Source organism: Kryptolebias marmoratus, linkage group LG2 (genome assembly GCF_001649575.2).
Source record: "Kryptolebias marmoratus isolate JLee-2015 linkage group LG2, ASM164957v2, whole genome shotgun sequence".
Classification (NCBI taxonomy): domain Eukaryota; kingdom Metazoa; phylum Chordata; class Actinopteri; order Cyprinodontiformes; family Rivulidae; genus Kryptolebias; species Kryptolebias marmoratus.
In genome coordinates, this window is record NC_051431.1 from 35,764,583 (window position 1) to 35,777,765 (window position 13,183).

Genomic DNA, 13,183 nt, shown 5'->3' on the forward strand with positions numbered 1-13,183 from the left:
TCAGGACACAAGGTGTTTGCAGAAATCAAAAAATCTATTTTTATATTGTAGGCTTATTAAAAACAGGCCACAGAAGGCCTAGCCAAACATCAAGCATCTAACTGCAGCTTGACCCGGTCTGAATATCCAATCGGGTTCGGGACATAGACCTAAACTCTTGTGCTGCACCACAGTGTTAGGTTCATCCAGGTGTTTTGCACAGCTGAATAGTTGCCATGTGATATTTAAGGACTTCTCAAACATGCATGAGAGACTCAAAGCAACACTCCAGGAATGTTTTTGACAAGGGAAAACAAGTCAATATGATATTAACCCCCCCTTTCATACTGTTTAAGGCCTTGCATTTAACAAAATCCATTATATGCTTCTGAATGCATTTTAGTGCCCCATGGAAACTCTGAGTCAGCACATACCAAAAAGATGAACATACAAAGGAAACAATCAAATATTTAATCAAAATCGTATAACTATATGATGTATTACTCACGAGAGCAGGGAATGGAGCCCAAATCATTTCTACCTCTTCGTCTGTTAGGTGTGCACATGTGCTCTCAGAAGAGGTTTGCTGCTGTTCTGTTGGCCAACATTCACCTTGTGTCGGTGGAGTGGGTGGAGGCAGGACAACTGTGCTGCTCCTCTGCACATGACAAGGTGGTGGTGGGACAGCAGGAGCTTGTGGTAGTATTGAGGGTTTGGGTTGCACCCTGGCTCTCCTCTTCTGTTGATCTTCCTCACTGTCATCACCCAAATCTCCAAAGAAATGTCTACATTGGAGAGGAAAAACAACCACAGTCAGTCGTCATCATAACCTCCCCAAGTAATTATACTGTATTGTAATATATTAATAACAGTTCCATCTTCATTTGTACTTAACCACATGTTAATATTAAAAAATCTCAAACTGTCACCAGCCAAGCTGCAGTTTTTTTTTGTTTATCGATATATACCAGGGGTCTGCAAATCTAGGTTTTAATCTGGTGTCGTGTAGCTTTTAGATGAGTCTCTGCTTAAACGCATCTGAGTTAATTATAGAGTTCATCAGCAGGACTCTGAACTTGACAACATAATAAGGAGGTAATTCAGCCATTTCATTCAGCTGTGTTGGACAAGAGACACATCAAAAAGTTGCAGTACACCAGCCTTAGAGGCCTGGAATTGAACACCTCTGATGTGTACTCTAATTGTCTGCACGGCACAGTTTTCCTTTTACAGCTGTCTTTGCATGTGTGTTTCAGACAGTTAAAGTTGAATTTACATGGAAATATAAAACTACAAGATGCTTACATCGCCTTTCGCTTTGGTTGAATGTCCTGTTCTTTCTCTTCTGTTTGCAAATCAGAGGTTCTGCATGACAGTGACCTAGTCAGGTAGTGGCGTGCCTCAAGGTACTGATCTAAAAACAGTTTTAAAAAATTCAGACAGTGGGAAAGAATGAAGTCATGACATGAAAAATGCTGTTTGCTACTTATAGCTTGCAAATTGTTCTCACTCTCCTAACAATTTGCAAGCAATCCAGCTTACATGTTTTTTGGGATGAACATCAGATAGATTTCAAAGAGAAAATGCACTTAAAATTTAATTAGAAAATCAAATCACATCACAAGTTATCTGTATTTTCAAATTGCTATGCCAGGGTTGAAATATTTGGGAATAGTACTTAATTTGAATATTGATGAAATTATGCTGGATAACATGGAAAGCCTGATCACTAAGATCGAAACTAACCTGGAAAATTGGAGCAAACTATTTGACATTATGGGGTAAGATAAATATAATAAATATAAATATAAAGATGAGTGAAGCTACTTTGATCAGTTATTATACTGGAATGATACCAATATGTATTCCCCCACAAGTTCATTTAGGATATAATATAATAAAACATTTTTATGGAAAGGGGGCAGGCCTCGCATTAGCAGATTGTGTCAACCAAAAAAGGAAGGAAGGACTAACTCCACCCAACATAGAACATTATAGTATCTCATTTGAAATGTCTAAGCTATGTAAACACTGGAGAGTGGCAAAAACAGATTTAGATTGGGTTTTAATTGAGCAGGAGCTTACCTCCCCATTTACCCCTGTTGAGGTATTAACCCAAAAACTAAAAGTCAATGGGAATAGGCTGAATAACCTGATTTTATTGCTCTCAAAGAAGGTATGGCAAGAGTAGGCCTGTCGCGATAAACGATAAATCAATTAATCGCACAATTTAAAAAATGAGGTCGGTAAGTTTCATTTATCGGCGTTATCGCTCTCTCTTTCTGGAGGACAAAAGGCTCAGCTTCGGTGCTCTTCACTGACCCCTCCCTTTCTCTTAGCGTTGCGGGGGCGTGGCCTATCGCATCAGGTAGCCAGCTGAGGCGCCTTGGCTTGTACCTCTTTAGCATTAGCCACCGCTAGGAGTTGGCAAGCTAAAAAAAAACGCTGTTGAACCGGTGAACCATTGGGAGCCAGTATGTCGCATTTCTGCTTTTGTTAGTTTACACTTTTTGTTTATAAAACTGTCAGTTTTGTTTGTCTTCTTTATAAAAAACTAATGATTATTACTTTTTGAAGGGCAGTTTAGTTTACAGACTTAGTAATTCGTACTGTGAGACTGAGAGTCCATTTTATTTTTGTTTTCGGTTGTTTTGTTTATTTTGTGTTCCAGTTCCAGTGTTAAATGTTCTTTTGAAAGTAAAGTTATTAATCTTTGAGAGGATGTACTTGCACTATTATGTTATTATCATTACATTAGTTTAAAATGGTCTCCAAATGATGTTATCATTTATCGCAATAATTTCTGAGACAATTAATCGTCCAGCAAAATTTGTTATCATGACAGGCCTAGGCAAGAGGCACATAAGAAATGTAATATCTCCCCATATTTTCAAAAACATTTGTCACATATTTTCAAAAACATTTGTCACTGTGGCACAATCCGATGATCAAAATTGACAAACTAACAATTTATTGGCTACAGTGGTTATAAAAAAATATAAGGACTGTTGGGGATCTATTTGAAGAGGATATGTTTATAGCACATAATGGGTTTATTGAAAAGTTTAAATTGGAAGGTAGTAGCCATTTTTGGATATACTTCTAAATTCGATATTGTATAAAAGATAAAATGAAGTTTCCACAGAAGAAAAATCTGATAGGCTTTTTGGGATTACCGCCTTTACTTAGCAAGGCATCAAAATGGTATAATATGTGCCCATGGGTTAAAAATAACATGCGTAAAAGTCTAAAAATAAAATATTGGGAAGTGATCTTGATTGTACTTTTGATGAGGGAACACGGAACTCAATTATTTCTGATAATGGGTTATATATTAGGGAGGCCAAAAGCAAATTTATTCAATATAAAATTCTTAACAGTTATTATCTCCATCTAGACGTCATAAAATGGGCATAGGTAAAGATGACCTATGCTGGAAATGTCAAAAAATAAAGGGTACTGTCCTGACGAGTCTCTCCAATCTGGAACAGTGTGTTATCATTTTACCTAAATCACCAAGACTGTCTGTTGGGGGATGGAAGTGAGGTGCCACAGTTGGATAAAACGGTTTTCAGGGTATTAAACACTGCACTTGTGACTTGTATTCGTCTTATTTTAATGTTATGGAAAGAACCTCGGACTCCAACCTTTAAACTGTAGAGAGAAAGACTGAGAAAGATTGAAAATGCAGCATGTGAGAAGATGCTTGGAAAACTAAATGGCCGCAATGAGGCCATAATGGAACAATGGGACAGTCTACACTCTTACATGTCTACAACCTTGTAACCTCGCTTTAAAGACTGAAGTGTCTTGTGGTGCAATATTTAATGTCTTTCTTTTTTTAATTACATTTTTGCCCACTTTTGCTCACTGTTTTTTTTTTTGGTTTGTTTAGGTTTTTTGTTTTGTTTTTATGTTCATGTTATGTTTGTAATTGTGTCTAGTTTAAAATATAAGACTCAATAAAAACTTTAATTATAAAAAAATTCCTATATCCCATTCCTGACATTCATGTTTTGAAAGTATTTCCTAACAAATGTAAACATATACCTTCAACTTATGCTCAATTCTGAAGTCTTCTTCATTCTTTGCTTGCAGTTCTTGGGTTGAAAGTGTCCAGTACTAGGGCTTGACTGACTGGATTAATTCACAAATACAAGGCTTTTCAGTACATGTGGTGACACTCAGTTTGTTTACAGATGCTAGAAGAGCATAGTGTATGGCATCACCATGTGAGAACACCTCTCCTAACCCTACTTTACAGGTGCAGTTGCCAAATCGCACCAATCCCTGCATCTCCACAGGAACCCAGGCTATCAGTGTTGGCTCATTTAAACTGTAGGAATGGTTTGCCTGACATCAGAAAAATGCTTGGTTAACTTTACCGTTGTTTAATTCTTACAAAATGTAAGAATTAAATGTTGGAGTTTGTTTAAGCTAACTATGTGGTACTTACCTTTGCTTTAACGATGAACATTTATTTGTTCTTCAACTCCCACACAACAGCAATTTTTACCTATCCAAATGCGTAAAAAAAAAGTGTTACTTTTCCTGCTGTACTATAAATTGTCCGCTATATGCCACCACGATGAAGCAATGTTTTGCCCACCAGGGGAGCGAGTCTGTCACATGACTGAGTCCTATGAACTTGTTTTAATGATCCTGGAGATTCTAATATATACTCACTGGAAGCAAGGGTACCTGGTTGGAGACAGGAAATTTCTTTAAACATGGAAACTAACTTGTATTACATTGTTTTATACATGGTGGCACGGTGGTACAGTTGGTAGAGTTGTCACCTCACAGTGAGAAGGTTGCAGAATCGCCTCCTGGCTTGGGGCCTTTCTGGGTGGAGTTTGCATATTCTCTCTGTGCATGTGTGGTTTTACTCTGGTTACTTCCCACAGAAGAAAACCCTGCATGTTAGGAAAGGGTGGTAATTAAAAAACATCTCCACCAGCCACTGTGACTCAAACATTTTACTAGCCACTATTTTTCTTTTTTGTGTGTAATGCTTCCTTTGATTACAAACCCCACCAATACAATCAAATTATATAAATCATATGATTTATTCTTAACTCTGTCAGATAAACCATTTACAGTAAAGACGTTTACCACACATATGTACTTAGACTGATTTAACATAGCACAAACAAGCCAGTCACGGAACTTGCCATTGTCATTTATTTTATATTTTTTGTTAAAAAACCACCATTTAACTTTCAGTTGTTTCCTCGACTCCTCTTAAGAAACGTTATTGTTGATTCCAATCCACTTAACTCCCGAAATGTACTGCCACATTGCTAAAGCTACTACTCAAATTTTCTCCTTCTTTTAATGGCATTTAGAGCAAACTAGCAGCAACTCAGGCACATTGCTGCCCCTTACAGGTCAGGGGTACAAATTGAACACATTTTTTATTGTTCAAATTGCAAACCTGCCACGGTAGCTGGTGCGTTGTTCAAATTTACACGCCACTTCAAACATTTACCCGCATTTGGCCAGTGGCGAGTGCCAATTTCCACCCCTGATGTTAGGTTCACTGGTAACTCTAGTGAACTTCTGTCTCCTTAGGAGTGCGTGAGAGTGTGAATGGTTGTTTGTCTGTGGTCAATGGTTGTTTGGCCCTATTATGTACTTGCAAACTGTCCAGTTTGTACCACACTTTTTACGCAATGACTGCTAGGGACCAGCTCCTCCGCGAGCCGGAAAAGAGAAGCGGGTAAAAAATATGTATGGATAGATGTTTTATACAGAAGAAAGCTATAAATTATTGTCATATATTTCACTTGTTAAAGAGCAAAAACCTCGTCTTTTGTTGAATATCATATAATCGTCGTTTCTGGTTCTTTTTATAACAAATAATAAGTTCATGCCGTCGGATGGAGATTAGTCAACCTAATAACTGTAAAAAAATTGAATTTTGTAGACCATTCCGAGGCTTTCCGAAAACATAATAGAGCCAATTGTCTCGGACACGCAAACAAGGCTCCTTTGTGTATGACGTCAGCAAAGGGAGTCCCAAGCGCACCGCTATGACTGTCTCACTGGCAAAATGGATACCGGTAGTATATGTAGTAGCTCGAGCTCGTCGGATTTCAGCGAATTTGATTTCGAATCTGAGGATGAGGCGTATTTGTTAGTGTCCGAATCAGGATTAGAAGATGAAGAATTCGGGGAGGGCAGATTTGAATGCGATATTGATGGAATAATCCAGCCATATATGGACGAACCAGAGGTCCAACCACCACCGGACGACGACGAGGAGGAGATGGAAGTCCACCCGACACCAGAAATAGACTTTAATATTGTAGAAAATTGGTAAAGATCTTTTCTATCTGTAGAAATGAATACTAACAGTCTATTTTAATCATTTTTTACATTTAGACAAGCAAAAATATTTGTGAAACTTGTTTTTTATTGGGTTCTTATCTGTCCGGAATTAGCAACATCATAGGCTTCAATAACACACACGGTAGTCGGATTTTTAATGACTGAACATCCAATTCCTATCCATTTTATATACAAAAATGAAAAATTTAATCCAGGCCTAAACGTTACGATATATCATGTATCAGAAGTTCGGAGCTAGCTACATATATGGTGGTGTATTACAATAGAACTGTAGCTAGCTGTGGTGGTGCATTATTACACTTTTACAGTAGAACTTTCACTCAGTGTTGTTAATTATAGCTATGCCAACTAAACTTCCTTCAACAACAATGATCCACGCCGTCTGGTCACTGTATCCTGTTATCCTATTATCCATTAGAGATAATATTTTCGCAAGATTTATTTTCGCAATTTCAGCCCCACTCGCGAAAATAAATTGTGCGCGAAAATTTCCAGTTTTACAGTAAACTCTCTGCTTTATTTCCTCTCTGAGTCTGACTAAGAGATTTACCAACTCGTTATGTCGTATGGATGTTTGTGAAGAAGGTCCCAGCCATCATGCATGTCATGGCCACTGCAGTTCCGGTGCACTGGCTGTTCTATAGTTCCATCTTATAAGATTTTTTTACAAGGAATTGCTCACTGAAATTCTTAACAAGAGAATGAACAAAACAGCAAAAGAGAGGAGTGTTCTTATTATATCACTTCATTTTCAGTTTGTTAAAAAAAGATTGTGCTAGAAAAAGAAAAAAATCCTATTTTACAATATTTACAGGACACAAAATCTTATACTATCCTTGTATTTACATGACAAAAACATTATTTTACAATATGTACATGATACCAAAAATCGTATTCTACAATATTTACATGAATACAAAAAATATATTTCTACAATATTTACACAATATTCCTCCTTCTATTTACAGGTGTTCTTGCGGGCACTGTCAAGTCCAACCAACTCAGAGAGAGTGTGTGTGCTGCCACAGTGTAAACGTAGTCAGCATCAAGCTAGAATACAATGAAGACGACAAACCAACTGGCTGTATTACTGACCTCAGTGGATTTAACACACTATGCCTTGATGAACTGGTTTTAGAGATAGCTTTTAAGCTCTACCGAATTCAATACGGGAAAAAAGCATACAATGGACCATACCACAAAAAGATGAGGCATACTGGCTACAGACAATTTGTCAGCTGGTGCTGGAGTTTTCTTGGGGAGCACATTCGTGTTGTTCTTCCATCATGTGTTGTCAGCAAAATCCGTGCATTTTTTCCTCCCCCTGGACTGGAAGAAAATTTTGTCTTCACTGGATTCTTAGATTAGAGGCGTATTAAGTATCAACCTGAAGAAATCAGGATTCGTAATCAATTCTTATTTCAAAGTGTTGTTTTGGTTTCATCATGAAGATATTATAGCGACAATGTTCATTTCACAGAACAGCCACCGAACTCTGGGTTTATGGACATATTAGGATGATGATTTCGATGAAAGTCACTTATTTCGATAACGCATGTGAGCACTGTGTTCTGTTATAGCTGTATCTTTTGTTGGTTTTGTGTATTTAGAACACAAGGGGGGCGGAACTTCACCAATTTCATGGGTCTTTCTGCTGTTCACAAGTCTTTTTACCTCAGTGGCAATCTTTTCCGCATATCCTGAAAACAAGTATAATTCATCAATATTTCAAATACAAATACTACTGTACTATGTACATGACATTAGTTATGTTGAGAAACATGTATTACTAGTATGTATTGTAGGTGCTTGTAAATAAATATTTTAAAATTTTATATTCTATTTTGCATACTTAATTGAGTGTCACCCTTAACATGCATAAAATACAATGTTTGCATGTACTAAGTATATTTTTCAAACTGAAATGTTGATAGTCTACAGATTTAGAAGAAATCAATAAAATATTGATTTAACAGGCATTCATAAAAATAAACATTCCAGAATTACAATATACAGCTGCTATACATGTACATGTAAAGTATAATGCATAGGGAACTTACTGTATGTTCGATCAACTTTAACAGCCCTCACTATGTACTCTCCTTTCTTGGCTTTTGGAAAATGGATAGAGTGGCAGGACTGTCCAGTTTTCTCTGCAACTCTTTGTTCACGACCTGCATTTTCATTAAAATGCAAGGCAGCAACTTGCAACCTGAAATATGTAAAACACATTATTTTAGCATGAAATTTACTTTGTTGAACAATGTCAAATTAGCCACACATGTATCATACATGTGTTAAAGCTTTTAGAATATTTACTACTTGTTGACAGTTGTCAGCTGTTTTTTAACCATCTAGCTCATCTGATCAGAACGCAAACATTTACAGGGCTGTGTCAAGGATTTTGAGGTGTGGTAGTCTAGCATCCGAGCACCGCTTTGTCGGGGTCTGAAGAGGGCTAATAGAGTAATTCTGTGCAAGCTGAGATCTTACCTCGTCTTCATTCCATTGTATCCGAAGTGATACATCTTGGGGGCGAAGTGAATGACTGTTCCATGGAAGCCTTCTAAACCAGACGTTTGGCCATCAGGGCTCAGCTTTGCAACCGCCACCAATAGCTGCTTTGCCAGCAGTATTCTACTGACTTTGTCATAGGCCTCAGAAGCTGTAATTAAACAAATAATGCGGAAGGATTAAAGTATGCATTAGAAGTGCTACTAGTATCAAGTTAAACAAAAAAATTACCAATAAATATGACTACTTAAATACTGTGGGTAATTTTTTACATCAGCCTCAGAATATGAAATGTCCACTAAAAATAAGGTAGTTTCATATACAGCAAAACACTTTGGACTGACAAAGTGTCTTTAATGTAGAGGTCCTGATTATAAATGTCGCCTTCGATAGAATGGTCCTATTATAATGTTCTTGATAGAGAGCTCAATGGATTAGGAAATGTCCACTCCACAAAGCAAACAATTAAATTCATGTCACAACATGCACAAGGATTGAATTACAAGTAATTGTTTTTGTGTACATGTGCTAGGTCTAGGAAACCAAGCTATCTACCTGGGTCAAACCATTCTCTGTAGATCTTTCCATGACAACATTCTGGGAAGCGCTTGTCTTCGTGCACATGGATATTGGCTATGTGGTTAGCCACGGATTTCCATTTGGCCACCATCAACTCTGGATCCCCATTTGATGACTGTGCACACCAATACAAATGTCTTCTAATACCCTTCATCCACTTAGCCACTAGAGGGAACTTCTTGGCTAATCCTGATAATTTTTTCCACAGACCTGAAATACATTTAACAAATTCATTAGGGGCTGTAAGTCAAGCAGTCAAGAGTGGACAGGTGCAGTAGAAAGATATTGGTCTGCCAACTCAAATCACAGGTTCGAATTCATATCAGTCCAGCATGTAGCGGAGAGGGTGAATCAATTCAATAATTAATAAAGGTTTTCTCCAGGGGTCTGTTTTCTGCTATATGACTAGTCATGTCAACCAAGCCAAAAGCCTGCTTAGCATGATTACATGTCAGTACTTGGCTCTAGATTCAATATATAAAAACCAGCAATGATTTTGATGTTTGACGGGAAAAATCAAAACTTTTCACACAATATAATAACACATTTAATGCCACATTATACATGTATTATATCCCCATAAAAATTGAATACCAAGCTTGAATAAAACCAGTTCAGCTGCAAAAATTTTTACCATGCAAATTCTAAGTAATTCAAAATTTTCAGATTCTTGTAATCTCTGCAAATGAATTTTGGTGTCCTCCATGCGAAGTGACCTTTAAAAGGAAGGTCCCATCATAAACATGATAAATGCAAGCATGAATCCTCACATATAACACGTTTTTCACAAATGACATGAAACAGCCTAGTATAGCGCAGATGATCAAATAATGCAGTATTTTTCCACCTTGGTCATAAATATATATAAAATCATGCATGGTTACATGTATATTCAAGGTTTAGTGTAACTTACCTTTAGACACATGCCATATGTCAAGGTGATGTTTTACTTTGTCTGCCTTTTCCTCCCTCAACCACTTGGCGACAGATTTGTGGCCATCAGTCGTCAACACGATTTGTGCATCTGGTTTTGCCTCCTCAATTACTGATAAGGCCTTCTTCAGCCCGTGCAATTCCATTGCATTGCTGGACTTCACTTCGTTACTCTGAAATCAATATAAGAAATTGTGAGAAAAGTTTGCTTAATCTTACAGACACACATTCCTGATCACGCTGATAAGGCTATAGAGCATCATTTCCTGTGTTACTGTTATGGGTTACAGTGTACTTGGCCGTGCAGTAATAGTGCAGTATTAACTCTGCATGTAAATCACTTTGAATACTACACTGTAGTCAGTACCACACAATGCTTATCCAACAGAAAACTATGAGGAAAAAGCTACATAAAACTACATAATCCACAGTACATAAATACATTAGAAAACTTGCATACAAACAAATAATAAACTGTATTGAAAGTCACTAAAGTTACGTCTAACATCATAAGATTCATAAGAGCAGTATGTAATGTATGCATAACACTACATATAAGAGGGCGTGGGGTCAGAAAAATCAAGATCTAATAGGGTACTCTTATGTATTTGCTGTACATTGGGGGGTCTCAAAAATAGGGAACACATGTGTACATACTAAAAGTATGGCCCCTGATGGGCAAAATTTACCAATCCAAGTGAGTACACATTTTAGGCAAGTTTTACTGTACATTTGTTCTCAAAATTGTGAACTCACCTGAACAAGTTCAGTACAGATGATCTTGTTGTGTATCGTGTCATGGAGACTGTAGCTCCCGTACTTAGCACAGTGCCCCATCGAGTCGCAGCGGGCGTCTCCAGAGAGAATGGCAGTGGTCTGCATTGCACCCAAAACCCTCTCCTGCTCCTCATTCCACACATTCCTTACTGCCTGATGAAGGAACCTTCTTTGGTGAGTAAAGAATGTAGCTGGTGAAATGGCCTGCATTCCCCAAAATTTCAGGACCCTAAGGGTTTTTCCAGGAAGGGCACCAGCACTCAGGATTGCTGTAGAAAGGGCCAGATTGCCAGCTGGATAACCCCCAACCAATGACTGCCCCTTCCAAATCCATTTCGATTCACATCCCAAGCAGGACTGTTCTATTCTCACTTGGCATCCCTCAGTTGATGTTATTACGGCAGATGCCCCTAGTAGGCCACACTGATGGCATCTGTTGAACAGTAAAACCAGCTGGCCTTTCTCCACAGCAAACAGTTTACTGTCACTGAGAGACCCTGTATTTTCTTCATCAATGTCATCATCATCATCATCGATACTAGCTTCAAGGATATCACTGAAACAGAAATAAAGAAAATAATCAGAAAACAACAGAATATTTTACATTATCATGCCTAAGCGTCCCTGGTATAACAGCAGGAATTACTACAAACTAGCTCAAATAGTTAACTCTACATGTATGTTTGTTTTTGTGTTAAAATCTCAACAAATATTTTAATCTGCATGTTGACTGAACTTAACTGTAATCTCCCAGCATAATGAAGACGAAGTCTATTTTTCTCATTTTTCTTTATCATTATCAGTCATCAGAAACTACATCAAACTGGAAAATAACATTAACAGTGGTTGATGTCATTAAAACTCTGTCAATGGTTCATTTTCTCATTCCACCCAAGTATAAAACAGCTGCTGGCAATGATATGTTGAAAAAATAACTCACGAAGTATTTAGATTCCACAATGGATCGGCGTCTTCACAGTCAATGAATGGTATTGTATCCAATTCAACTGGGTCATCTTCTGGCTCTTCCTCTAAACGAGGTCGTTTTACTGGCTTGAATGGGGTGGATGTAGCTGGAGTTTGGGCCACTGTGGGAACATCGGGCATTGGGCCAATTCCACATGAGACACCAACTGACCGGTAAGAGTGCTTCACTTTGAGATTACAGTTAGTACTCTTGGCTTTGGCAGAAGGCTTTATGTTGACTTGGACTCCTGAAAATTTAAAATACTTTTTATCTATGGGCTAACAAATACACAGATGTACATGTAGGTAGCTTTCTAAAACTTAATGTCACTTTTTGACAAAAAACAAAATTTTTGCCCCAAAATGGATACAGTAGTGAATTTTTTTCAGGAAACATACTTTATTTCACCTTGTGTCAGATATCTTCACATTTTTTTGTTAGCAAAACCAGAAAATATCCAAAACTGCAAAAAATGTTTTTTTAGCAGAATTAATTCCGTGCCTGGGGAACGGAAAATGAAAATTAATCCAGTATGCAAGGGGTTAAATTGGAATCCTGGCATAATTAAGAAACCCAGTGTCGGGGATGTTGACGTGGTGGAATAACAGCTGAAGACAGCCCTCTGTAAAGATCTCACATCAAAATTAAAATATACACATTCAATCATGAATTTCGTAAGTGAAATTTGATCTAGTATGTAAATTAGCCTATGTCAAAGTACCAAATGAAATGAATGTAAATCAATTATAAGTATATTTAAAACCTTTTATGTGTGAAGACATTTCTCTGGTTGTCTACTAAGTCATTTGTGTAAGTCTAATGGAGTATAACCTAAGTGTGAAAGTTACGGGTGCATAGAGAAGACGCTGTATCAGATGGACAGTGAACTGTAATACAATATCTGTATTTTTAAAACATAGGAAATAAACATTTACAATGGTAGAAAAACCAAGCCTGAATCCACTAGTCTGTGCTAGGGATCATCCCCACTATCACACTACTTGCTTTAGTATTTTAAGTTGAAATTACTGACAGAATTACTAGTCCCGGGACTAGGGTATTTTTCTACTCCTGCTTTAG

The 13,183-nt window shown here is 37.5% G+C and overlaps 3 protein-coding genes across 3 annotated transcripts in view; 2 read left to right on the forward strand and 1 right to left on the reverse strand.

The window, feature by feature from the left end:
* The window catches only part of ryr2a (ryanodine receptor 2a (cardiac)), a 509,073-nt gene that overhangs the window by 26,266 nt on the left and 469,624 nt on the right, over positions 1-13,183 (forward strand). The gene's annotated exons all lie outside the window — the stretch shown is intronic.
* Positions 5,780-8,168, forward strand: LOC119616790 (P2X purinoceptor 7-like). The gene is made up of 2 exons (XM_037974272.1): positions 5,780-6,300; positions 7,302-8,168. The coding sequence occupies exons 1-2, from the start codon at positions 6,035-6,037 to the stop codon at positions 7,699-7,701; spliced, it is 666 nt and encodes a 221-aa protein (XP_037830200.1). The 5' UTR covers positions 5,780-6,034; the 3' UTR covers positions 7,702-8,168.
* LOC108250651 lies at positions 7,659-12,349 on the reverse strand. The gene is made up of 7 exons (XM_017440639.3): positions 12,077-12,349; positions 11,116-11,692; positions 10,340-10,532; positions 9,403-9,636; positions 8,827-8,998; positions 8,394-8,545; positions 7,659-8,033 (listed from the first exon to the last, which is right to left on the reverse strand). Exons 1-7 carry the CDS (start codon positions 12,241-12,243, stop codon positions 7,870-7,872), a joined length of 1,659 nt encoding a protein of 552 aa, XP_017296128.1. The 5' UTR covers positions 12,244-12,349; the 3' UTR covers positions 7,659-7,869.